A 23,917-nucleotide genomic window follows, 5' to 3' on the forward strand; every position below is an offset into this window, starting at 1 on the left:
GGGCAAAAACTCGGGCAGCCCCAGCGCGGATCGTCTCTCGGGATCCACCCAGGGGGATCCCCGGGATCCACCTCTCAGGAGGCGGAGACCGCCTGACCCGCGTTCAGCGGAAGGCGTCGCTTTCCCACGTGCTCTAAGCCTTCCCGTCCTTTTTCTTTCCGGAAAAACGCGGGTCCTGCTTTGCCATGAAGGAAGCGGGCGGTTGGACGTTGCGGGGAGGCTTGGTGGGCTTGGTGGCGGCGGCGGGGGTCGCTTACGGCCTTTACCGGGCGGCTTCCCGGAGGAACGGAGGAGCCTCCCCGGGGCCGAGGGGCTTGGAAGGGGAGCCGGGCTTCCACGGTGGGGGAGAAGCCTCGGGGTCTCCCGGGTTGTCCAGTCCCCACCCGGCACCTTTGGGGGGCTTCCCGCAAGGTCAGATTTCCCCTTCCTTATTTTGTTCCACGTGTTTCTTCTCTCTCCCCCCTCTCGACACGTGTTTTACCTTTGTATCCCCCGTGGGGACTCAGCTGCACAGAGAGTCCTCGACTTATGACCATAATAGAGCCCAACCTTTCTGGGGCTAAGTTGGTTAACAGTCCTGTTATTTGTTGGTTTGTTTGTTTACTTGTTTGTTTTGTTCGTTTTGTTTGTCACTCGTGCACAAGATAACAGGAGCAAGAATAAACGTGAATAAGAACAGAGGAAATGGGGACAAATAAATGGGGGACAGTAGGACAGGGAGGGTAGGCACGCTGGTGGGCTTTTTTTAAATTAAAAGTTGTTTTTTTCCCCATTTTCATAACATAATCACATGTATACTATTACCTAGCCAACGTCATATTGTTAAATGTTTGCATCAATTCATCTTACCATCAACTCCCAAAAACAATTATTGGCTCTTCTGCTCTCCATAAACCATATTTGTACCCTATCCATCACTTTCTTCTCCCTCTCTCCTCGCCCTCCCTACCTCCTTTCTTCCCTCTGTCATCCTTCTCTTCTCTACTTCCCCTTCCTCTCTCCTTCTCCTCTCTCCCTTTTCCACTCCTTCTTTCTCTCCTCTCCCCCTGCCCTCTCTCCTATCCCTCCCTCCCTCCTTTCTTCCCTCTATCATCCTTCCCTTCTCTACTTCCCCTTCCTCTCTCCTCCTCTCTCCCCTTTCCACTCCTCCTTTCTCTCCTCCTCTTCCCCCCCTGCCCTTTCTCCTATCCCTCCCTCCCTCCTTTCTTCCCTCTGTCATCCTTCTCTTCTCTACTTCCCCTTCCTCTCTCCCCTTTCCACTCCTTCTTTCTCTCCTCCTCTCCCCCCCCCCGCCCTCTCTCCTAACCCTCTCTTCTTCCCTTCCCTTTCTCCTCTACTTCCCACTCTTCATCTCATTTACTGGGTGTATTTCAGCTTCTGAGCGAGCTCCTTTTTATGTCGATAGTATTTATAATTCTTTTTCAATATACATATTTAATTTTTCTCCTCCTTTTTGGTAGGAAAAAAAAGTGGCATAACAGAAAAGTATACATATATAGTCATTGTGCTTTTAACACGTACACACAACCTAATTTTGGTCGCACTGTAGACCTGGTTACAATTCCCAGCTATTCTCATCATTATCTTTATATAGTTGTACATCCTTTCATGCCCCCAGTTTGTGATTCTGTCTTTTTATCACAATAGTTTCCCATTGTACGCTGGTGTGCTCATACACACTTTACATTAACAACTGCAGTGATTCGTTTAACAACTGCGGTAAACAACTGGACACAAGGACAGTTTTTCCCGAATGCCATCACTCTGCTAAACAACTAATTCTCACAACACTGTGAAACTATTTACTAAGACTGTATTGCTATTCTTCTCATCCTTTCTAGTACCTATCTCCTCCCACTTAGGACTATAACCGTGTTGCTTGTATCTTTGACAACTTATATTGTTTTTATTGTTTCCTAGTATGATTTGATTAGCTTATTAGTATCTTATGACTATCACCAAGTGTTGTATACTATGATTCTTGATGAATGTATTTAATTTTTCTTGATGTATACTGAGAGCTTATGCACCAAAGACTAAATTCCTTGTGTGTCCAATCACACTTGGCTAACAAAGAATTTTTTTAATTCTCTAAGATAATTCTCTAAGATAATTAATTATCTAATTCAATTCAAGCATGAATTAGATAACATACAGCATAAGTATAAACATGATTATGAACACATGATATGAATAAGAATACAAGGGAATATTAGGATAGGGATGGTAGGCACATTGGTGGGCTTATGTACGCCCCTTAAAGACCTCTTAGGAATGGGGTGAGGTCATACATGTGATTATTTGTATGAAAAATAAAAATAAAAACTTTTTTTTTAAAAAGCAATTGGGTAAGGTCACAGTAGACAGTAGTTTTGGGGGTTTAGGGAATTCTATTCTATTCTTCTATGTCATAAAATGGGGCACAACTCACTTAATCCAGGTCCCACAGCCACAGAAATTGGGGGCTCAATGGTCGTAAGTAGAGGATTACTTGCCTTTCTGGGAAAAAACAAAACAATCATTAGGTGTAATGTTTATTTTCTAACATTAGGGGGCAGTGATGGTTCAAAATCCTCCCATGGTGTTCTTGAGGCCCATCACATTAAGAGTCTTCTTCATCTGCTGGAGTCTACAGAGGATTCTTTGGTTCAAGAACAGATCTTGGTTACCCTGAGCAACAGCGCGGCTTTCTCTGTAAATCAAGTAAGGGCTGTTCTTTGCTTCAATGCCACCATAGAAAAAGAAGCCAATGTTGTAATACAGGGATCTCCAAACAGGGCCACTTTAAGACTTTGTGGACTTCAACTCCCAGAATTCCTCAAGTCAGCCTTTGTGGACTTAACTCCCAGAATTCCTCAAGTCAGCCTTTGTGGACTTAACTCCCAGAATTCCTCAAGTCAGCCTTTGTGGACTTCAACTCCCAGAATTCCTCAGCCAGGCTGGCTGGGGAATTCTGGGGCTTGAAGTCCACAAAGTCTTAAAAGTTGCAAAGTTTGGGAGACCCCTGTTATAATAGAACAAAAATAATAGATATAATTTTTTTTTAATGTTCCTCTTTAATCAATTCCTAAAAATGAATGGGATTTAAGACCATATCCAATCATTTTAATAATTTTGTAAAAAAAAAAGAGAGAGAAGCAATGCAAACGTCACAGTAGACTGAAAATACTCAGTTAAAAACTGGAGTCGTGGTTTTTGAAAAGAATAGTAGTTTTATGGTGGCACCTTAGTGCTCAACTGCTTTGAAACTCATCGAATTTGGTACTCAACGCATTTTGATGTGAAAATGTTGTCCCGATACACATTGTTTTGTACTCAACGCACGAGCTAGAATTTATCAATGTCACCTGCCTTGTGATTCACTACATTATTCTTATGGGAAAAATTAGTTTGGTACTCGTTGTACCTTCCGCAACGAATTACCGTAATGAAAATTATCGAGATGCAAATTCATGAGGTACAGCAAGTTGTTTGTGCACAATATTTCTTCTGTTTCACCTGCTAAGGAGATGCTAGTCACATGTTCCACCACAATGCAGGTGTATAAATGGGTTCATTATTCTGATTCTTTTTCATTTTGGCTCTCACGTGTTTGTGGATGTTCAAGTAGGAACTAGATGTTATTGGCTTAAGGCTCTCTTCGTTCTTTAAGCCTTCCCCAGTTGCAAAAGATGTCAACAAAATTATTTGGTGACATCCTACTATCAGCAGCCATGACTCTTCAATCCCAAAGTCAAAACACATTGATTTTTCTGTTGTAGAAGGAATGAATTTATGTGTGACAGCATTACTAGAAATCAAGAAATAAGAGCCTATCACAGCAGCGGGAAAAAACACTGCAAATAATTTTCAGCATTAACAGAAAGCAATTTCACGATCGATAGTACAACTCACAGTCCAGTAGCCTAAATCCTCCCTTGTTTTTAGTGTCTTGTAACATTTTTAATTTGATTTTTGGTTTTTGCCTTGCCAGATAAATTCTGATATCAATGATTTTAAATCTTCAAAAACATTTTTCCCTAATTTTACCGGAATGACTTGAAATAAGAATAGAATTTTCGGTAGGATATCCATTTTAGTTTGTGAATATCTTTTTCCAGGTGTGTGTTTTACCTCCTTTGCATTATTAATTTTTAAAGTTTATTTTCCAATAAACCAGCTATTAAGAACAGTTCGGGTTGTTGTTTTTTTATACATGATAGTTGATTTGGGCGAATCCCCCTCCATGAAACGAGTTTTTTTGGACTTTAGGAATGAAGATGATTATATATGATATTTTCCTGTTTGTTTAATTTGTAGGATATCATTCGAAATTTAGGTGGCCTCTCTCTGATTGGACAAATGCTTTCCGTTCCCGTTGTCGATGTTAAACAAAAAGCACTTAACACACTCAATAACTTAAGTATGAATACTAAAAATCAGGAGGAACTGAAGGTGAGTTTAAAATAACACTGTAGAATGAAAATGGATATGAACAAAGTTTCTGAAGAACTTAATGCAGCAGGAGTACTGGTTTTATTCATATGTATGATATTGATCGGTTAAATATAATATAGCATAGTCATTTTTAAAAATAAATTACAAAGTGCCTTTCCGGTTACAGCACTTAGGAGCAGGAGTGGTTTTCACTTACTTTCCCTACCGGTTCTCAAATGTGTGCGCGCGCATGTGCTCTCTTCGCTCGCACACTCCCCCGTCCATGCATGCACCTGGCCTTCCGCCCCTAAACGGGACAAAATAGAACAAGATCAGCCCACCTGCGATTTCCGTTATCGGTTCACTCCTCCCGGGATGGCGAACCATCATGCGGGCAGGCGAGCCGTTGCCCAGCTCAGCTGCACTGCGCATGTGCGCGCACCTCCCACCGGCCAGCTGATTTTCAGGTCTCTGCAGCGCATGCGGGAGACGCGTGTGGATGTGCTAGGCCCAAAAATGGGCTGGGGGGAGCGGCTCCTCCCCTGCGCCCCATTTTTGGGCCCAGGAGGCTTCAGGGAGGCCTGTTAGGCCCAAAATGGGACACAAAGGTGGGGGGGGTGCGCATGTGCAGGGGGTGTGTCACACGCGCATTGCATTATGAGTGCAGATGCACGCAAGCTTTTGGCACGTGAGGACAAAAAGGTTAGCCATCACTGTACTACTCCTTTTGAGTTGTTCTGTGCTCTGGCTGGCGTCGGCTTTGAGTTTGTCTGTCTGCCATGTTCTTTGGCGGCCCGGTTTCCGCTTACCGCAAACTCTTCTCGACACAATTGCTCTTTCCCGTGAATTGCTCCCACATTGACGTGCCCAAAGTGAATGAGATCTCTGTGGCTTTGTAGTAACGTATTGGCCAAAGTGGTTTTTGTGTTTATGCTTTATCCCTCTTAGATCTACATTACCAAAGTGTGCGAGGAAGTTGACGCCTCTCCTGTAAACTCCGAATTGCAGTTAGCCGGCCTTCGATTTTTAACCAACATATCCGTGACAAATGACTACCATTCCATGATGACTCGCTTCATACCCAATTTCCTGCACTTGCTGTTTGAAGGAAATGAAAGGACTCAGGTACAATAGCCCCCTGTTTTATCATTAAATAGAAGAAGGAAACATTCCGTATTTAGCCTTTTAGGTTAATACTTTAATCTGATAACTACCGTATTTTTCAGAGTATAAGACGCACCCTTTTCCCTCAAAACAGAGGCTGAAAATCTGGGTACATCTTATACACTGAATACAGCATTTTTGGCCTCCCGAAACCCCACTCCCTTCACCAAAATGGCCGTGCATACCCTTTAGGAGGCTTTCAGAGTGCTCCTGGGGGCTGGGGAGGGCAGAAATGAGCGAAAAACAGTTTTCTTTGCTCGTTTTTGCCCCCTACCCCCACAGGAGCACTCTACAAGCCTCCTAAAGGCTATTCATGCCCTTTTAAAAAAAACGGGCCTGTTTTGGCAAATAATGGACCATTTCTGGGAGGTTTGCAGAGTGCAAAAACTTTTTTTAAAATTTGCCTCTTCAAAACCTTGCTGCGTCTTATACTCCAGTCCGTCTTATACTTCGAAAAATACGGTAACTAAATTATCTTAACCTAATTAATTGCTCTGAAACTAAATATAGGCAGTTGCTTTACTTAACGGTCACAACTGAGCCCCAGATCTCTGTTGCTAAGTGAGGCATTTTAGGGAGTTTGCAATTCTTAAAATTAGTAACCTCGTTGTTAAGTGAATCTGGTTTCCCCGTTGACTTCGCTTGTCAGAAGGTCGTAAAAGGGGATCACCAGGACACTGGGACAGTGCAATCAACATTTGATCACATGACCATGGGGACGCTGTGGTCATAAATGTGAAAAATGGCCATAAGTCACTTTTTTCAGTCACTTTGAACGGACACTAAGCGAACTATTTCTAAGATAAGGACTACCTCTTTTGCCCGGGTTATTTTTCCCATGACATGGAATAAGTGTCAAAAATGAGAGTGGAGTTTTAACTATTTGACTTTTCCAAACGTAAATAAAATCTTGATCAAATATAAACTGGCAAATGTAAATGTAAACATGAATACAGGCCGTCCTCGACTTATGATCTACAATTGAGCCTAATTTTTTTTTCTGGCTGAGCAGGACAGTTGTTGTGAGTTTTGCTCCATTTTACGACCTTTCCTGCTGCAGTTGTTAAATTGCACTGCAAACATCATAAATACGAATCAGTTGCCAAGCATCTGAATTTTGGTCCCGTGAGTATCGGGATTCTGCAAATGGTCATAAGTGTGAAAAACTGCCAGGTCCCTTTTTTCTAGCAACATGGTAACTTTGACCGGTCACTAAATGGACTGTTGTAATTCGAGGACTATCTGTACCACCTCATTCAATGCGGCCCAGGCAAGCCATGTTCTAAACTATCTTATTACCTTTAAATCCTACCTGCCCATGTAAATGTACTTCTATCTCATATTAATTTGTTAGACAAGTCAGAGGAACCCTTTTCAATGTTACAGGTTCAAGTCCTGAAAGTACTTGTGAATTTATCGGCAAACCCAGCTATGGCAGAACATCTACTTAATTCACAGGTAAAGCAGCTTTTATCCTTTGTTCCTCCTTGTTTGACTGTCTCCTTCACTCGTTCATTTATTTCATTTCTTATATTGTGAATTCCTTCTAATTTTGAGGGAAAACGTTTGTCCCTTCATTGCATGCACCCATATCGTTGAAAGCTTTATTTATGGCGCTTGTCGGTTTTAAAGGCATAAACTTTAAAACAGCAATAATATTCGTTTACAAATAATTGCTGAAGTTATTTAAGCGACATTAGCATTTTGGGTTTGAAATGGAACAGACGTTATCCAGGAAACTGCATTCTAGAATCCATATATACAGTGTGTGTGTGTGTGTGTGTGTGTGTGTGTGTGTATGTATATGTATATGTATATCAGGGGTGGGCTCCTGCCAGTTCTAACTTCTTCTATAGAAGAGGTTCCACAAATCTACAGTGCCGTTTAGAACCGGTTCCAGCTCCCTCCCCCGCCCGTCCGCACATTATCAAGATGAAGAGCGAAAGGAGGAATTCTGGGAGTTGAAGTCCACAAGTCTTAAAGCTGTCAAGTTTAAACACTCCCCGGTGTTTTTTTTTTCTAAAGGGTTAGGGGTGCAAGGGTCTTGTAACTTGACAGCTTTAAGACTTGAACACTTCAATGCCAGAGTTCCTGAGCCAACATGACTGGAGGAGGAATTATGGGAGTTGAAGTCCACAAGTCTTAAAAGCTGTCAAGTTTCAACACTCCCCGGTGTTTTTTTTTTCTAAAGGGTTAGGGGTGCAAGGGTCTTGTAACTTAACAGCTTTAAGACTTGAACACTTCAATGCCAGAGTTCTTGAGCCAACATTTTGGTTGCTAAGCAAGAGCGTTGTTAAGTGAGTTTCACCACCTTTTGCAAGTTGGCCACGCCCACCCAGTCATATGGCTGGCAAGTCACTCCCACATGATAACATGGCCGGCAAGCCACTCCCACAGGGTCACATGGCTGGCAAGTCACTCCCACAAAGCAGGCCACACAGAAGAGGTTCTAAAAAAATTTGAAACCCACCACTGATGTATATGTATGTGCGTGTGTGTGTGTGTATGTATGTATGTATGTATATTTAAGTGTAATGTATAAACCAATGGATTTTTCAGAAATTATGTTCCTTGATATGACTCAACATATACATTAGTGGCCAAAATTGTGGAAACCTTTTGGAAAAAGTGTATTTTTGAGGTTTGATGGCTAATAACCACTTTTTTGGGGGGGGGGGGGAGTTTCAAGATAATCATATTCCACGGCTGGAATAGTCTGGGAATAGCCCAGACCTTAAGCCAACTGAAAATCTATAGAGCCAACTAAAGAAACCTGTTAGTCAGTAGCGACACAGCAATAAAACCCAGTTAATAGAAGCAATCATTCAATCTTGGTTTCACATTATAACAGCTGCAGAACTAAAAGACTTGGTTCATTCTATGGGAAGACAGTGTGTAAGGCCGTAATTCATGCTAAAGGTTATCCAACTGAGTATTAACTGACACGGTGATACCGTATTTTTTGGAGTATAAGACGCACCGGAGTATAGGACGCACCAAGATTTTGAAGAGGCAAATTTTAAGAAAAGTTTTTGCACTCTGCAGACCTCCCAAAAACAGCCCGTTTTTCGCACAAAACGGGCCCGTTTTTTGTCAAAAAAAAAGGCATGAATAGCCTTTAGGAGGCTTATAGAGTGCTCCTGGGGGGCAAAATTGAGCAAAAAACAGCCCGCTCATTTCTGCCCTCCCCAGCCCCCAGGAGCACTCTGCAAGGCTCCTAAAGGCTATGCAGGGCCATTTTGGTGAAGGAGGCGGGGTTTGGGGAGGCCAAAAATGCTGTATTCAGTGTATAAGATGCACTCAGATTTTCAGCCTCTTTTTTGAGGGAAAAGGGTGCGTCTTATACTCCGGAAAATACGATAACATAGTTAAAACAAACTTCTTTTATTTGTATATCTCATTTCACTTTTCTTCTTTATAACTGCTATTCTAATAGCAAATCTTTCATAAAAGTTATTGCATTACATTCTTGATTAAATTATCTTTCCATTGATATATAATTATATGGTACTACTCCAAAAAAAGTGGTGTTATACACTTTTCCCAAAAGGTTTCCATAATTTTGGCCACTGCTGTAACCGGCTATTAAGTCATTGGGATCATTCAAAGCAATGCATTATTCTTATCCACCTAGTGTTAACTTTGTTAAATAAATAAATTCACGTGAATCAATAAATTCACGCTGTTTCTTTAAACTTAAACTAAAAATGAACGCTGTTTACATTTTTTCCATGTCTTTCCAGGCGCCTCTTCTCCTATCTCTGTTTGACAGCTGCATAAACAAAGATATTTTGCTCAGAGTTCTTGCATTCGCCATGAACTTGACAAAGTCCATGAGACACGTCAAGGATTCTGCTAGCCAGAATCGGTACAATGAAGATTCAATATTTTCTACTCTTTCCGACAATTCTCTATATACTCAAAAACTGGCATCTCTGTTGCATCATTACGATGCAGAAGTTAAAGAACAAGTTGCAAAACTATTAATGCAGCAGTGCTGAGCTCAGACATCCATCTCAAATCATTCCATCTTCAAAATCCTGAATGGCGTAAAAGATAATATCAATGACGACCTCCGATCACTATTTTATTGGCCTCCGTAAAATTTCCTGGAGAGACGCGGTGGCTCAGTGATTAAGGTGCTGAGCTTGTCGATCAGAAAGGTCAGCAGTTCTGCGGTTCAAATCCCTAGCACCGCGTAACGGAGTGAGCTCCCGTGACTTGACCCAGCTTCTGCCAACCTAGCAGTTCGAAAGCACATAAAAATGCAAGTAGAAAAATAGGAACCACCTTTGGTGGGAAGGTAACAGCATTCTGTGTGCCTTTGGTGTTTAGTCATGCTGGCCACATGACCACGGAGAACATCTTCGGGCAGCGCTGGCTCTTCGTCTTTGAAACGGAGATGAGCACCGCCCCCTAGAGTCGGGAACGACTAGCACATATGTGTGAGGGGAACCTTTACCTAATAATAATAAATTGTACTCACATCTTTCTAATAGCATTATCTTTCAACTTCTTATCCTTTATCTACCTGCTGATTTTAACGTGTTGATATTTACTCCACCCTGTATATAATCCCTCATCATTTAGTTATTCAATAATATATTATCTTAGGGACACAGTCGCTCATTGGCTAAGACTCTGAGCTTGTCAATCAGAAGGTCAGCAGTTCGGCGGTTTGAATCCCTAGTGCCGCGTAATGGAGTGAGCTCCCATTACTTGTCCCAGCTTCTGCCAACCTAGCAGTTCGAAAGCACGTAAAAATGCAAGTGGAAAAATAGGAACCACCTTTGATGGGAAGATAACAGCATTCTGTGCGCCTTCGGTATTTAGTCATGCTGGCCACATGACCATGGAGAATATCTTTGGACAGCATTGGCTCTTTGTCTTTGAAACGGAAATGAGCACCGCCCCCTAGAGTCGGGAACAACTAGCACATATGTGTGAGGGGAACCTTTACCTTAAAGTTTACCTAAAGTTTCCTCATTTTTAACTAGAGAAGTTATTAGCAATCCTGGACATTTCCTTCTGCCTCTATGATATTGCCCCCCATCTCTGGAAATAACGAGAAGGTCCATGAGGGAGCAGTGCATGGACTCTGAAATAATTCAAAACTTCAGGGCAATGTCTGGAGGTTCATTCTCCAAGCTTGTGGTTTGGTTTCTGAACGTTTCATTACCAGACTAGGTAACATTTTTAGCGAAATTTAGGGAATTATTTCTATATCTTCCTCTAGTCACTGCTGTGGCCCGCCAGCAGAGCTGGTAGCCGATTCAGACAGTGAGGAGGTTGGGGAGGAACATGGGCCAGTCCTGGAGTCTGGGGAAGGCTCTGATGAGGGCTCTGTGTCGGAAGCAGAGAGGGAGCCAGGGCCATCTGACAGTTATCAGCTGCCTTCAGAGTCGGAGATCAGTGGGGCAGAAGAACAGCTGGAGCCTGTTCCCGATGTGCGCATGCACAGAGCTGCCAGGAGAAGGGAACAGTTAAGGAACAAGGGCCGATTCGGGAGTAAAGCACAGGTGAATGTCCCCTCCCAGAGGGAATAAAGAGGAGCGAAAGGGGAGTGGAGTTTGCAGGAGACAATTAGTTTGCTTAATTAGTGTAAAGATTTGTTCGTGACTCTCAAGAGACTCCTTGCTAAGTATTTTCTTGTATATAGTGTTGCGTTTGGAAGATATCGGCCTGGCAGCTGTGCAAGCCTGATAAGGTCTGTGGTTGTCAATTCACCCTTGAAAGACTTTGCTGGATGTGAATGAGAGGAATTCATATTAGCTTAATAAAAAAGGGTTTGGTCGGGACAAGGAGTCTGCCTCAAGATTTTATGAAGCCTAGATCAGAACAGTCACATCTACCCAACCCACCAGAGCGGGGAGGCAGGGAATATTAGGGGTCACTTCTCCAAGGAGGACCATTCTGTGGATCTTCTCCGTGGTGGCTTTCTCTCTCCTCTGTAGAACATCGTCCCTGCAAAAATAAGATTGGCACTCACTTTGACACCAAGACCTGGTTTTTGCCAATAGGCCTAGGGACCCCAGAGTGGAATGGAGCCCATCAAATGGCTCATTTGATTGTTGTCACCAGGCTGAGGGGTGGGGTTATTACTTTATCTTTTTTGCAATGGGTTTTTAGCCTTGAAAGTTGCAAATAGCCTTGGTAAGGCCACACTTGGAAAACTGCATCCTGTTTTGGTCACAACAATGTAAAAAAAGATGTGGAGACTCTGGAAAGAGTGCAGAGAAGAACAACCAAGATGATAAGGGGACTGGAGGCTAAAACATATGAAGAACGGTTGCAGGAACTGGGTATGTCTAGTTTAATGAAAAGAAGGACTAGGGGAGACATGATAGCAGTGGTCCAATATCTCAGGGGTTGCCACAGAGAAGAGGGAGTCAAACTGTTCTCCAAAGCAGCTGAAGGTAGGACAAGAAGCAACAGATGGAAACTATAATATTTTGGTGCCGAAAAGATTCGCCATCACTGGTATAGGGTTTCCTGCCTAAGCAGGGGGTTTGACTAGAGGACCTCCAAGGTCCCTTCCAACTCTTTTATTCTGTCCTGTTCAAGTCGTACGGAATCACTTAAGAGTAAGTTGAGTAAGTACATTTATTTATTTTGAAATAAATATGTAGCCTGAACTTCTAAAGCATATGGCAAGTTGGAAAGATGGATGGATAAAACCCCAGCTATTATTCCACGATATCAACAGGAATGGCCTTGTAAGAAGTCCAAGAACAGGCTGCAACATGTTCTCAATACAAATCACACATCCCTCTTGGCCATGGTCTCAGATTTCATGCTTCAACAGAAGAATGAATGGATCGTTCAGTTATTTAGGCTTGCAGGGAGGGGATGGTAATTTCCATGAGATACGAAATGCTTGCAGTATGCCAAAATACTTTCATTTTTTAACTTGCGAATATACCGTATTTTTCGGAGTATAAGACGCACCAAGATTTTGAAGAGGCAATTAAAAAAAAAAGTTTCTGCACTCTGCAGACCTCCCAAAAATGGCCCGTTTTTCACAAAAACTGCTGTTTGTTTTTTTTCCCCAGGAAAAAGGGCATGAATAGCCTTTAGGCTTCTAGAGTGCTCCTGGGGGGATGCAAAAAACTGCCAATTTTTCATGAAAACGGGCCCATTTTTTGTCACAAAAAGGGCATGTATAGCCTTTAGGAGGCTTATGGAATGCTCCTGGGGGCTGAGGGGGGAAATTGAGCAATAAACGGCCCGTTTTTCGTTCATTTCTGCCCTCCCCAGCACCCAGGACCACTCTGAAAGCCTCCTAAAGGCTATGCATGGCCATTTTGGTGGAGGGGGCAGGTTTTTGGGACGCAAAAAAAATGCTATATTCAGAGTATAAGACGCACCCAGATTTTCAGCCTCTTCTTTGAGGGAAAAAGGTGTGTCTTATACTCCGAAAAATACGATACGTCCTTTGCGTTCAGGGGCTCCTAATGATATACCGTATAAGATGCTCCGAAGTATAAGACGCACCTAGCTTTTGGGAAGGAAAACAAGGGGGGGGGAAATCTGCCTCTCCCTCCCAGTAATTCGCCTCCTTGCAGCAAACAGCAAACAGCACAGACGATCTACATTGTTTGTGGTGTATTTCTGTGCATGTCTGCTTGACCCATAGAAATCGCAAAGAATTGGAGAAATGTACATTATGGCAATATATCAGCTGCCTTATCTTAATACTACAACAGGATACTGTTACATTTCAGACTATACTTCTACAGATGCTATTAAAATTTATGTGGCTTTCTGGAAGTATACGTTATTCTCTGCTATTTAAAAGAAGATATAGTAGCACTGGGCCTCTTCAGATCAAGCATTTAAAAAGCTTCATTTTGTTAAGTTGTCTAGAACAATAATGAAGCAGTCTTTTAAAAATAAGTAATAATTTGAACATTCTATAGGCATTTATAGTTATTGACTTACCTCCTTACAGTAAACAGCCCGTTTCAATTTCAGCACGGGCCTCTTGATGATCAGCTGCTTCAGGCTGCAGGGATTGCAGCCTGAAACAGCTGATGGTCGGGAGGCTGATCCAACCGACAATCAGCTGCTTGTGCTAATCAGGCAGTGCTGAAGCTGAAACTGGCTGTTTGCTGTTTGCTGCAAGGAGGGAAATTGCTGGGAGGCAGAGGCCAAAGGGTGGGGGTGGGCAGGGCTCCATTCGGTGTATAAGATGCACCCTCTTTTAGAGGGAGAAAATTGTGTCTTATACTCTGAAAAATATGGTGCATACTCCTGTTTTCCACTCCATAACAACCCTTCTTTGGAGTAGGTTGATGTGAGAATGTGACGGTCTCAAAGTCACCCAATAAACTTCATAAAACATTGAATAATACGGTTGGAAGGGACCTTGGGGGTCTTCTAGTCCAACCCCTGCTCAAGCAGGAAATCCTGCATCATTTCAGACAAATGGGTCAATCGGTTCTTGAAAATCTCCAGTGATGGAGTACCCACAACTTCTGGAAGGCAAACTTTTCGGTGGATTAATTGTTCTCACCGTTAGGAAATTTCTCCTTGGTTCTAGGTTGGATCTCACTTGAATGATCTTCCACCCATTACAGGTCGTCTTTGAGTTACGACTCACAATTTACTTACTTATTTCAGAGCTGTCATAACTTCGGCCACTAACCACATTTTTGTACTACCTGTAGTGGCTTCAAACTTGTATTTTCTCTAGAGTAACCACTCTCTGAGGCGACTTGGCCTGAAAAAACCAAGATTGGGATAAATTGGCCCCGCCATTTTTCATCCCAAACAGAGGATTAAAAACTCAGAACTCGGTTTCTAGCCCAACACCTGAAGTACTTTCCCAAACAATCTAGTTATGAACAACAACAACGTGATAATATTTTAGGGCAAGAATTTATTGGCAAAGTAGCAGGTTCACACAAGGATATTTGGTCACATTTTTAATGCAGAGCAAATGCATCAATCATCAGTAATTTCAGCTTGGTAAGGAATCTGTACATCATGTTCTTAAAAATTACTGGTTTGGGGCGTCACAAGCGCCGTAAGGAAAGAAGCACAAACCAAATAGAGCTGAGTAAAGGTTTTTGGAAGCAACGGATGCTTTCTTAGATTTCTTACGCGCCAGTCATATCCTCAAACAATAGAAGGCTATTGTTCCAGAGCAAACTTAACAACTGTACAAAGGTTTGTTTCATAGAAGAATCCTTGTTTACTTAATGTTATTTGCAGCTTGGTTAATGCTCTCCGCGGTTAATTCGTTCATCAAAAATCATGTTGCAAAGTCGATAGGCAAGGTTTTTTTTAAGGAGGTGGTTGCAATTAAACACGTTAGGTATGGTTAATAAGACGTTTGTCTGCTTCTATTCGATTCCGTCATCGTTAATCTTTAAATCTCGTGATTCTCCGTGGTTCAAAACAAAGAAATCTTCCGTTTGCAAGCCGTATCTGTCAAGCGCTTCCTTCAGTTTAACAGGTGGATCTAAGTAATACTGCGAAGAAAAACAGGAAATGCCAGATTAGACATAAATTAAGTTCTGTGTTGGGTACAATAGCTATGAACTTGAAATTAAATGTCTGTGGAGATTCTCAGGCATCCAGGTTAGGATTGCCCCAAAGGTGCTTTTTCAACTGGATTTTCTGGATTTTCTTTGAAGATGTTTCGCTTCCCATCCAAGCAGCGTCTTCCGCTCTGACTGGATGATGGGGAATGGAACTCTTTGCAGACAGCTGGTCATTTGCATCCTTTGAGAGAGTCGTTGAGGCCACTTGGAGGTATATCTGTCTCCTCAGGGTCACCTGAGTTGTGCAAATGGGTGTGGAGCCATCTTGGAACGGTTGAAAGGATTGTGCGGTGAAGCCGCCGGAAGGCGAAAAATCCGCCCAACACACAAACCAGAAGTTTGGGAACTTCCTGAAGCCTGGGTAGGGTGAAAAACCGCCCAACGGGACCCACCAGAAGTGTGGGGACGACAAAAAAGATTAGCCATCACTGTTCTATATCCTTCCATTTTAAAGTTCTGCAGGCAGCACAACTTAGGAGTTATACGTACCTCATTGGCTAAAGCAAAAGTTCCCCAATGAATCCCGATGGACTTCTTGGCTTGTACATCAATGTGGATTCTGACTGCTTCTTCAGGGTTCACGTGCTGGCATTTGATAAACCACCTACTCCCAAAACAAAATAAAAAAAAATACATAATTTCCTTGACAATTTTGTTTTTCTAACTGTATTTTTTCACAATCAGTGCTTTAATTATAACTTTTCTTTTCTGGCCGACATAAATCTCCCAAGTATCCCTTTTCATTTTGCATTTCTATAGGTTTTCCTGGCTGATTCCACGCGGCTAAGAATAGTTGCCTATTCAGCTGTTGATGCCTCTCAGCTACATGTAAATTTTTGCAAAGCACCCCATAGATTACACGTAGTTCCTTTCTCTTGTCTTTCTGTCACCACTCCCTTGTTCGTCGTTAAGTAGTTTTACCCTCTTGCCTCTCTTTGTAATTCATCCTTCCCTCCACTCAGCACCCTCAAAATGGGCCTGGGACTGTTTGAGCTCAGATTCAGCATTTTCAATGTGTCTGCAGAGGAAAGCAGCTTTTGATTGTGGGTTTTCATTGTAAGCAATTGGACGCTTCCTATACACTAAATAACTGGCTGTAGAAAGCAGGCTAAGCTGGAAGGCGGAGTTAAACAAGTCATCAGTCTGGAGTCTTTGCGTTGCTACAAAGGACTCAAGTCCAGCTCCCCACCAGACCACCATGGTGAATTCCATTGGCCCTTATTTAGCACCAATTCAGTTTTGACTATTAGTGGATCAGATTCCTTTGTACAAGTAGTCCTCGAGTTATGATCACAATGGAGCCCAACATTTCTGTTGCTAAGTGAATCACTTGTACATTTGGACTACATGCATCTAAAACTGCATCAGTAGGCCGATAGTGCCAAAGGTGCTTTTTCAGGGGGAAACTGGAATTTCTTGTTTTTTCTTTGAAGACATTTCACATCCAAGAAGCTTCTCCAGCTCTGACAGGATGGTGGGGACTGGAAGGATTTATATTCCTTGCAGAATATAATTCCCCTTCCAAATATTTCCATTTCCCACTACTCAGATGACTCGGAGGTCACAGATAAACCTCCAAGTGGCCTCAACAACTCTCTAAAAGGATGCAAATGACCAGCTGTCTGCAAGGAATATAAATTCCTTCCATTCCCCAACATCCAGTCAGAGCTGAAAAAGGCAAACAATAGATACAAACTGAAGGTAAATCACTCCAAACTCGATTGCAGAAAATATGACTTTAGCAACAATACAATACAATACAATACAATACAATACAATACAATACAATACAATACAATACAATAGTAGAGTTGGAAGGGACCTTGGGGGTCTTCTAGTCCAACCCCCTGCCTAGGCAGGAAACCCTATACCATTTCAGACAAATGGCTATCCAACATCTTCTTAAAGACTTCCAGTGTTGGGGCATTCACAACTTCTGGAGGCAAGTTGTTCCACTGATTAATTGTTCTAACTGTCAGGAAATTTCTCCTCAGTTCTAAGTTGCTTCTCTCCTTGATTAGTTTCCACCCATTGCTTCTTGTTCTACCCTCAGGTGCTTTGGAGAATAGTTTGACTCCCTCTTCTTTGTGGCAGCCCCTGAGATATTGGAAGACTGCTATCATGTCTCCCCTAGTCCTTCTTTCTCTTAAGCTAGACACACCCAGTTCCTGCAACCGTTCTTCATATGTTTTAGTCCACAGAGTGGTCAACGTCTGGAATTTTCTACCTGACTCGTTACATCCTCAAACCCCCACAGTTTCAACCTTAAACTGTCTAGCGTGGATCTCACCCCATTCCTAAGACATCCATAAAGGGGGCGTGCATAAGCGCAGCAGGGTGTCTTCCTTCCCTGTCCTACCGTCGCCATTTATTTGTACTCATTTCCTTTGTTCCTGTCCACATTCAATCTTACACCTGTTATCTTGTACATGTGACAAATTAAATACATAAACAAACAAACAAACAAACAAACAAACAAATGAAACTGAAGAGTTTTGAAGGAGAAGCAAAACATCTTCAAAGGGAAAAAAATGAGAGAAGTCCAGTTGCCTCCTGAAAAAGCACCTTCGGGACAACTGTGACCTGGGGGACTGAGAATCTCTACTGACTTTCAGTAGGCTGATATGTCGGCCTCCACACTTCAGCTATCGCACCTTGGTTCGTAGGCTCCGATGGGAATGGCTGCAAGATCAAACGGACCAAACCGTTTCCCTATTTCCTCAAAGGCAACGCAATAGCCGGTATCTCCAGCGAAAAAGAACCGGTTCTGGGGACCCAGAACTGACCAGCTTCCCCAAAGAACTTTGTTGTCATCTATGGCGGTCCGTTTGCACCAATGTTGAGCAGGAGTGAAAACGAAGGTGACGGCGTCATGATCAGGAATGCAGTTTTCTCCCCACCAGTCCAGTTCGATGACGTTCTCGCAACCGTATTTCTGCATCCAGTCTAAAAGGCCCAGCGGTACGAACCACCTCAACTCGCTGCCGAAACGGGCGGTTAAACTCACCACGGTGGGATAATCCAGGTGGTCGTAATGGTTGTGGCTGATCAATACCGCGTCTATTTTGGGCAATTCGCTGACGGTGCACGGGGGACCTCGGAAACGCTTAGGGCCCAGAAACTGCACTGGGGAAGCCCTTTGGCTGAAGATGGGGTCGGTAATAAACGTGACTTCATCCATTTCTACCAACACCGAGGCATGTCCAAGCCAAGTTACGCGCATACCATCTCTGGTCTTTCCAAACAATTCAGGGTTTTGGACAAAATAAGGTGTCAACACCGGGAGGTTTGTGTCAAGGATCTAGCAACAGAAAAACAGAAAAGACAAAGTCAGAAAACGTGTCCTATTTCCACACGACGTTTGCCTGGTATGATAGGCTTGTTGTGTTGGTGAAGAGCTGTAGAGTGTTCCTAACTTTACAACTGTAGCGATTTACTTAACAACTGTGGTGAGAAATGTTGGGCAAAGTTCCCTTTACAACCGTCTCGTTTGGCAACAGAAATGTTGTGTTCGTAAGTCAAACGAAACAACGCTGCCCAAATTAAAATCAAAAGTTCTGGGTAAGGTTAGGCTTTACTATAAACCCTTCCAGCAGTCTCAAAAGCAAGCGACACAGTTAATCCTTTAATAGTTTTACTCTGACTCTGTATTAGCTTATCTGAAAAAATATCTCTGTGTGCTTCCTGAGTGTAAGACTAGCAATGTTCCAAAGCTGGATACATTCCCACGTGGACCACAACAACAACTCTTTGTGGGGAAGTGTGGACATTGCTACATTTATGTACACCAGCAAAAACACCGTGGAAAAACATCTCATTTAATTTAGGAGGAAAGGAAGGAAACAGACAGGCAGCAGGGAAAAATAAAAATAAGATTATATACTAGCAAACTAGCATACAGCCTGCATCAAGGATCACAATGATCAAATATACAACATTTGCTTTTTGAAGGCTTCAGATGCTTTCTTTGCACTGCAGATAGTCCTCAATTTGCTAGTGGCTTAGTAACCACCCAGAGTTATGACAGAGCCCACTCCCCAAACGGTACTTACAGCCTGGTTCCCAAGTTGCGACAACGACCCCTCGCCCACATTTACGTCTGTTTACAGGGTCCTGCGATCACATAACCACGGTTTACTCTGCTTTTTCTGGAAAACAGTATTTATTTCCAGTTTCCAGGAGGGGGAAAAAATGGTCACAGTGGACAATGGATCCACTTAACAACCCAAGGGTTCACTTTATGACTGGGGCACTGGCTTTACAACTGCTGCATTCACTAAACGAATGCTGCCCCCCAAAAATAGTCATAGTTATGTCATGTGATGTGATGACTCAAGTTATAACCATCACGATTTACGGCCCTACGTCATAGAATCCTAAATCTGGAAGGGACCTTGGAGGTCTTCTAGTCCCACCCCCTGCTCAAGACAGGAGACCTTATACCATCCCAGCCAAATGGTTGTCCAGTGAAACCCTCCAGTGATGGAGCACGCCGTTCTCAATCACAGTCATAAATCAAGGACTATCGAGAGTTGTATTTTCTTTGAAAAATACACAATTACAGAAAATGCAAGATCGTCTGTTGTGTCCTACAATGCTAGAAAGTACTGCATGGGTGACATTGAACCATATACACTGGCGAACAGAGGTGGGTTGCTCCCAGTTTGGCCCGGATTGGGTGAACCAGTAGTAGCGGTGGTGGGAGGCTCCGCCCACCCAGCCGGACACTTCTGCGCAGGTAAAATAATTGGCAACCCACCACTGCTGGTGAAGCAGCTCCAAGTCAGTGGTGCTAATACTTGAAAAGGCTACCTTTTATTAGCCACATTAGATTTAAAGACGCACAAAGGATCTGTTATGTATCCCATAATCTCAATCTGAAGAAATACATGATTTCTATTGAAATCAAGAACAAAACTCAACAAACGAGCATTTTTTTTTCTCTTTTACCAATGACTGCCTCCTGGATTCTAAAGCCACAAGATAAGGTACCAGAATAACCAAGAGGAGAAATATAAACCAAATATGTATTGGAACAGCATTATAAATTATTTAGTTAGTTAGTTTACTTGATTGCCATCGCCCTTCATACAACGAAAATAAATGTCATCTTCAGTGTCCATTATATCTCTAAAAATAAAAACGCAAACATACATCCTTTACATTCTATATAATTGAAAACACTGATATTGCACTATACCATAGAATTCGATATAGTTACTGCTCTGGGTTAGAAGCTGTTTTTCAGGCTATTTGTCCTTGTTTTTATTGTCCTGTACCGTCTGCCAGATGGTAATAGTTCAAAAAAAAATGGTGCCCAGGATGAGATTTATTTATTTTTATTTATTTTATTTGATTTCTAGGCCGCCCCCTCTCCCCGAAGGGACTCCCCGAAGAGATGGTTCTTTCAGAATGTTTTGAACTTTCTTAAAGTAGCGGGAGCTATAAAGCTCTTCCAAAGAGGGGAGAGGGCAACCCGTGATCCTCTGGGCAATGACATTGACCCTCTGGAGCGCTCTCCTACCTGCCACTGTGCAATTGGCAAACGATACACAAGTGCAGTAAGTTAAAATACTCTCTATAATGCAGCGGTAGAAGGCCGACAACAGTTTTCCATTCAGTTGTTGTTTCCTGAAAAGTCTCAGGTCGTATAATCTCTGCTGGGCCCTTTTGACCAGGGCTGCAATGCCAGCTCCTCTTTTATGATAAGACCCAGAAACTTAAAACTGGCTACTTGCTCCACTCGGTCTCCATTGATAAGCAAAGGCTGGATGTCCGATCTTTTCCTTCTATTGTCCACTATAAGCTCCTTGGTCTTATTTGTCTCCCCACCACGAAAGCAACCGTTCTACCTCATCTCGATAGCCAGACTCATCCCACCCCCTCCGGAGATTAGTCACACCACTGTTGCAGGGCACTACCGCCGGTTCGCTCATGTGCGCATCACGAGGGCACGCTTGATGCGCGCTGCATGCACAGTGGGATTAAAATTGTTCTGCGCATGTGCAGAAGCAAAAAACAAGATCGCAGCGCTTATGGCCCCGCCCGTGTTCGGCCGAACCAGTCCAAACCAGTAGGAACCCACCACTGCACTGTTGTATCATCTGCAAATTTAGTTAATCATATTACTAGCGTGAGTGGAAATGCAGTCTTGCACATTAAGAGCATAAAGTAAGAGACTCAACGCGCATCCCTGGGGTGTACTAGTGTTACGAATAAAGGCTGAAGAGAAAAAGGATATTTGCTAAGTACATCGACATATGATGCTCCATTAGGATTGTTTGTCACATGCGCACTTAAATAGCTATGTCTGCTTCGGCCATGAGATTATTTTTAGGTGTGCTATTATGGTTGATAAAGTCTACGTCCTCATCCATTTATTTATTTATTTTATTTATTTTATTGAATTTATAGACCGCCCCCTCTCCCCGAAGGGACTCGGGGCGGTGTACAGACAGCAACTAAAAAAACATATACATAGTAAAAAATATTAAATACCCCTTAAAAACAGATTAAATATAAAGCCTGTACAGTAATCATAAAAATTAAAAAAACAGCTTAAAAGGTCTACCCTCAAGAATTTAAAATACCGGCCAGAAGGATTGAGGATTAAAAACTACGGTTGGGCCAGGCCAGCTAATTGGAACAGGTGGGTCTTAAGTTTCTTGCGGAAGGAGCGGAGATCGGTAGTTGTTCTGATGTCGGGGGGGAGATCATTCCAGAGGGTCGGGCCCATCACAGAGAAGGCCCTACTCCTGGGCGCCGCCCGCTGGCATTGCCTAGTGGACGGCACCCGGAGGAGTCCCTCTCTGTGAGAGCGAATTGGTCGCAGGGATGTGTGGGGTAGGATGCGATCCCACAGGTAACTAGGTCCTGTGCCATGGAGCGCTTTAAAGATGATAGTCAACACCTTGAAACGCACCCGAAAAACCACAGGTAGCCAGTGCACATATTTGCACACGGCGTTCTTTGAAAATCGAAGCACAAACAACTATGAATGCATTTACCTGTTTGGAACGTGGGACTTGGCTGTTGTCTTTTTCTGTGAAAATCCACTTCAAGAAATTTGAGAAGGTTGCAGGTTTCCAGGTTGGCCAAGGATTCATGAATCTGCTATCTTTATCTTTCTTGGACTTTGTTACATCTTCCTCCAGTTGGTCATCTAATCGGAAGCTTTTTCTAGACGTCCTGGAAGAATTGTTCCCCCGGGAACCTTGGTGAGAATTCGGACGTTTCCTTCCTTCTTCGTTCGACTTGGAATGGCAAGGCTGCTCTTCGTCCATATCATTTGGTGACGAACTAGGGAGGAAAACCAGAAAAAAGTTATTTCTCTTTCTCCATTGCGACACTGAAAGGGAGGAGGAAGGAAAACTATCCTGAAGACCTTCTCCCTGCTATCTGCGCAGCCGTCCTCCACGTTTCCACGCCAAGAATGTTTGAGAGCAGGTCTTAGCATGAAGAGGACATTAAAATTCTTTTAACAAATTCATGACGAGAAGCGTGTTTTGGATTTTAAACAGGATCAGTGTGTCCTCTTGCTGCATTCCAGGAGGAGAAGCTAAAGCTTTGGCTGAATCATAAGCTGTTTGTGAAGTTCACAATTTTATAACCAGCTTATCAAAATACAGAAGAGACACGCGGGAACCCATCGGGCGATCCAATGGATTTTTATTGGCAATTATAAGTAGAGAGTTATGGGGAGTTGGGGAAAAGTCCTAGAGGGAGGGAAAGGGAAATTAAGTTTCGGAAGAAATTGTCCTGTAAAATCAATTTCCTTCCACTCAGGGTTCCTTAAAAAAATGACAAAATATTCTCTTTCACATTTTAGGGAAGGGAAAGTAAGTCTTGATAAAACTACAACATAGAGCTATTTTGTATGTTAAAAGAACTACAGCCGTGGTGGTTTCCGGATCCCATTCCAATTGGTACGGTTGGAACGGGCCCGGTGGCGTCCACATGGACGTGTGCAGTGCGTGCATGCGCCTTAGTGCATCCGCGAGCCTCTGTGACGCTCCACCTGCTCAGCCATGTACAAGCCATGCGCATGCGCGGAAGCACTGAAGGCTTTAAAGGACAGGTAAGGAGCTCAGGTGGGCGGGTGGACCCTCCGGAGCACCGTACTATACCGGTATCCGGTGCTTCGGGCAGGCTACGGTACACCCGTAACGGGGTGTACCGCCTGCAACCCCACCACTGTACTACAGGTAACCCACAACGTACACCTGTTCCTTTCGGGATGGCTCGAAGTTACAACGGCACTGAAAAAAATGAGTTATGAACGTTTTTCACACGACCGTTTTGGCACCTCATGGTTAAAATTCAAACATAATGGCGACTGGCTCATATTTATGACGGTTTCAGTGTCCATGTGTGTGTGTGTGTCACGTGATCCCCTTTTGCAACCTCCTGACAAGCAAAGTCAAATGGGGGTAGCCAGGTTCACATGGCAATCGTGTCAGTAGCTTAACAACTGCAGTGGTTCACTTAACAACCGTGGCAAGAAAGGTCGTAAAATGGTAAGCAAAATTCATTTAACAAATGTCTAATTGAACAACAGAAGGGTCGGGCTCCATTGTGAGTCATACGCCGAGGACTACCTATATGTATCCAAAGGATAATAATTTATTTGTCTGAAGTGGTATAGGGTATCCTGCCTAAGCAGGGGGTTGGACTAGAAGACCTCCAAGGTCCCTTCCAAATCTGTTCTTCTATTCTATTTGCAGACCGCATTATCTATAAATTTAAGCATGATAGCCACGAACGATTGCTGTCGCCAGAGAGATGGGGGC

At 43.1% G+C, this 23,917-nt stretch overlaps 2 protein-coding genes across 2 annotated transcripts; one reads left to right on the plus strand and one right to left on the minus strand.

The window, feature by feature from the left end:
• Positions 1–149: 149 nt before the first annotated feature.
• Positions 150–10,081, plus strand: ARMC10 (armadillo repeat containing 10). The gene is made up of 6 exons (XM_081958785.1): positions 150–411; positions 2,552–2,703; positions 4,300–4,434; positions 5,365–5,541; positions 6,967–7,038; positions 9,324–10,081. Exons 1-6 carry the CDS (start codon positions 186–188, stop codon positions 9,579–9,581), a joined length of 1,020 nt encoding a protein of 339 aa, XP_081814911.1. The 5' UTR covers positions 150–185; the 3' UTR covers positions 9,582–10,081.
• Positions 10,082–14,470: 4,389 nt separating this feature from the next.
• On the minus strand, positions 14,471–22,539 carry LOC309394343 (N-acyl-phosphatidylethanolamine-hydrolyzing phospholipase D-like). The gene is made up of 5 exons (XM_081957366.1): positions 22,513–22,539; positions 22,136–22,427; positions 17,783–18,429; positions 15,618–15,732; positions 14,471–15,056 (listed from the first exon to the last, which is right to left on the minus strand). Exons 2-5 carry the CDS (start codon positions 22,409–22,411, stop codon positions 14,928–14,930), a joined length of 1,167 nt encoding a protein of 388 aa, XP_081813492.1. The 5' UTR covers positions 22,412–22,427; positions 22,513–22,539; the 3' UTR covers positions 14,471–14,927.
• Positions 22,540–23,917: the final 1,378 nt, after the last annotated feature.

This window comes from Natrix helvetica (assembly GCF_964273705.1).
Source record: "Natrix helvetica genome assembly, chromosome: 6".
Taxonomy (NCBI): domain Eukaryota; kingdom Metazoa; phylum Chordata; class Lepidosauria; order Squamata; family Natricidae; genus Natrix; species Natrix helvetica.

Coding starts and splice junctions, on each gene's coding strand:
- ARMC10 (XM_081958785.1), top strand. CDS start 186: ATGAAGGAAGCGGGCGGTTGGACGTTGCGGGGAGGCTTGGTGGGCTTG. Junction 4,435..5,364: donor AAAATCAGGAGGAACTGAAG/GTGAGTTTAAAA, acceptor TATCCCTCTTAG/ATCTACATTACCAAAGTGTG. Junction 7,039..9,323: donor AACATCTACTTAATTCACAG/GTAAAGCAGCTT, acceptor ATGTCTTTCCAG/GCGCCTCTTCTCCTATCTCT.
- LOC309394343 (XM_081957366.1), bottom strand. CDS start 22,411: ATGGACGAAGAGCAGCCTTGCCATTCCAAGTCGAACGAAGAAGGAAGG. Junction 18,430..22,135: donor AAGTCCCACGTTCCAAACAG/GTAAATGCATTC, acceptor TTCTGTTGCTAG/ATCCTTGACACAAACCTCCC. Junction 15,733..17,782: donor ATCGGAGCCTACGAACCAAG/GTGCGATAGCTG, acceptor TTTTGGGAGTAG/GTGGTTTATCAAATGCCAGC.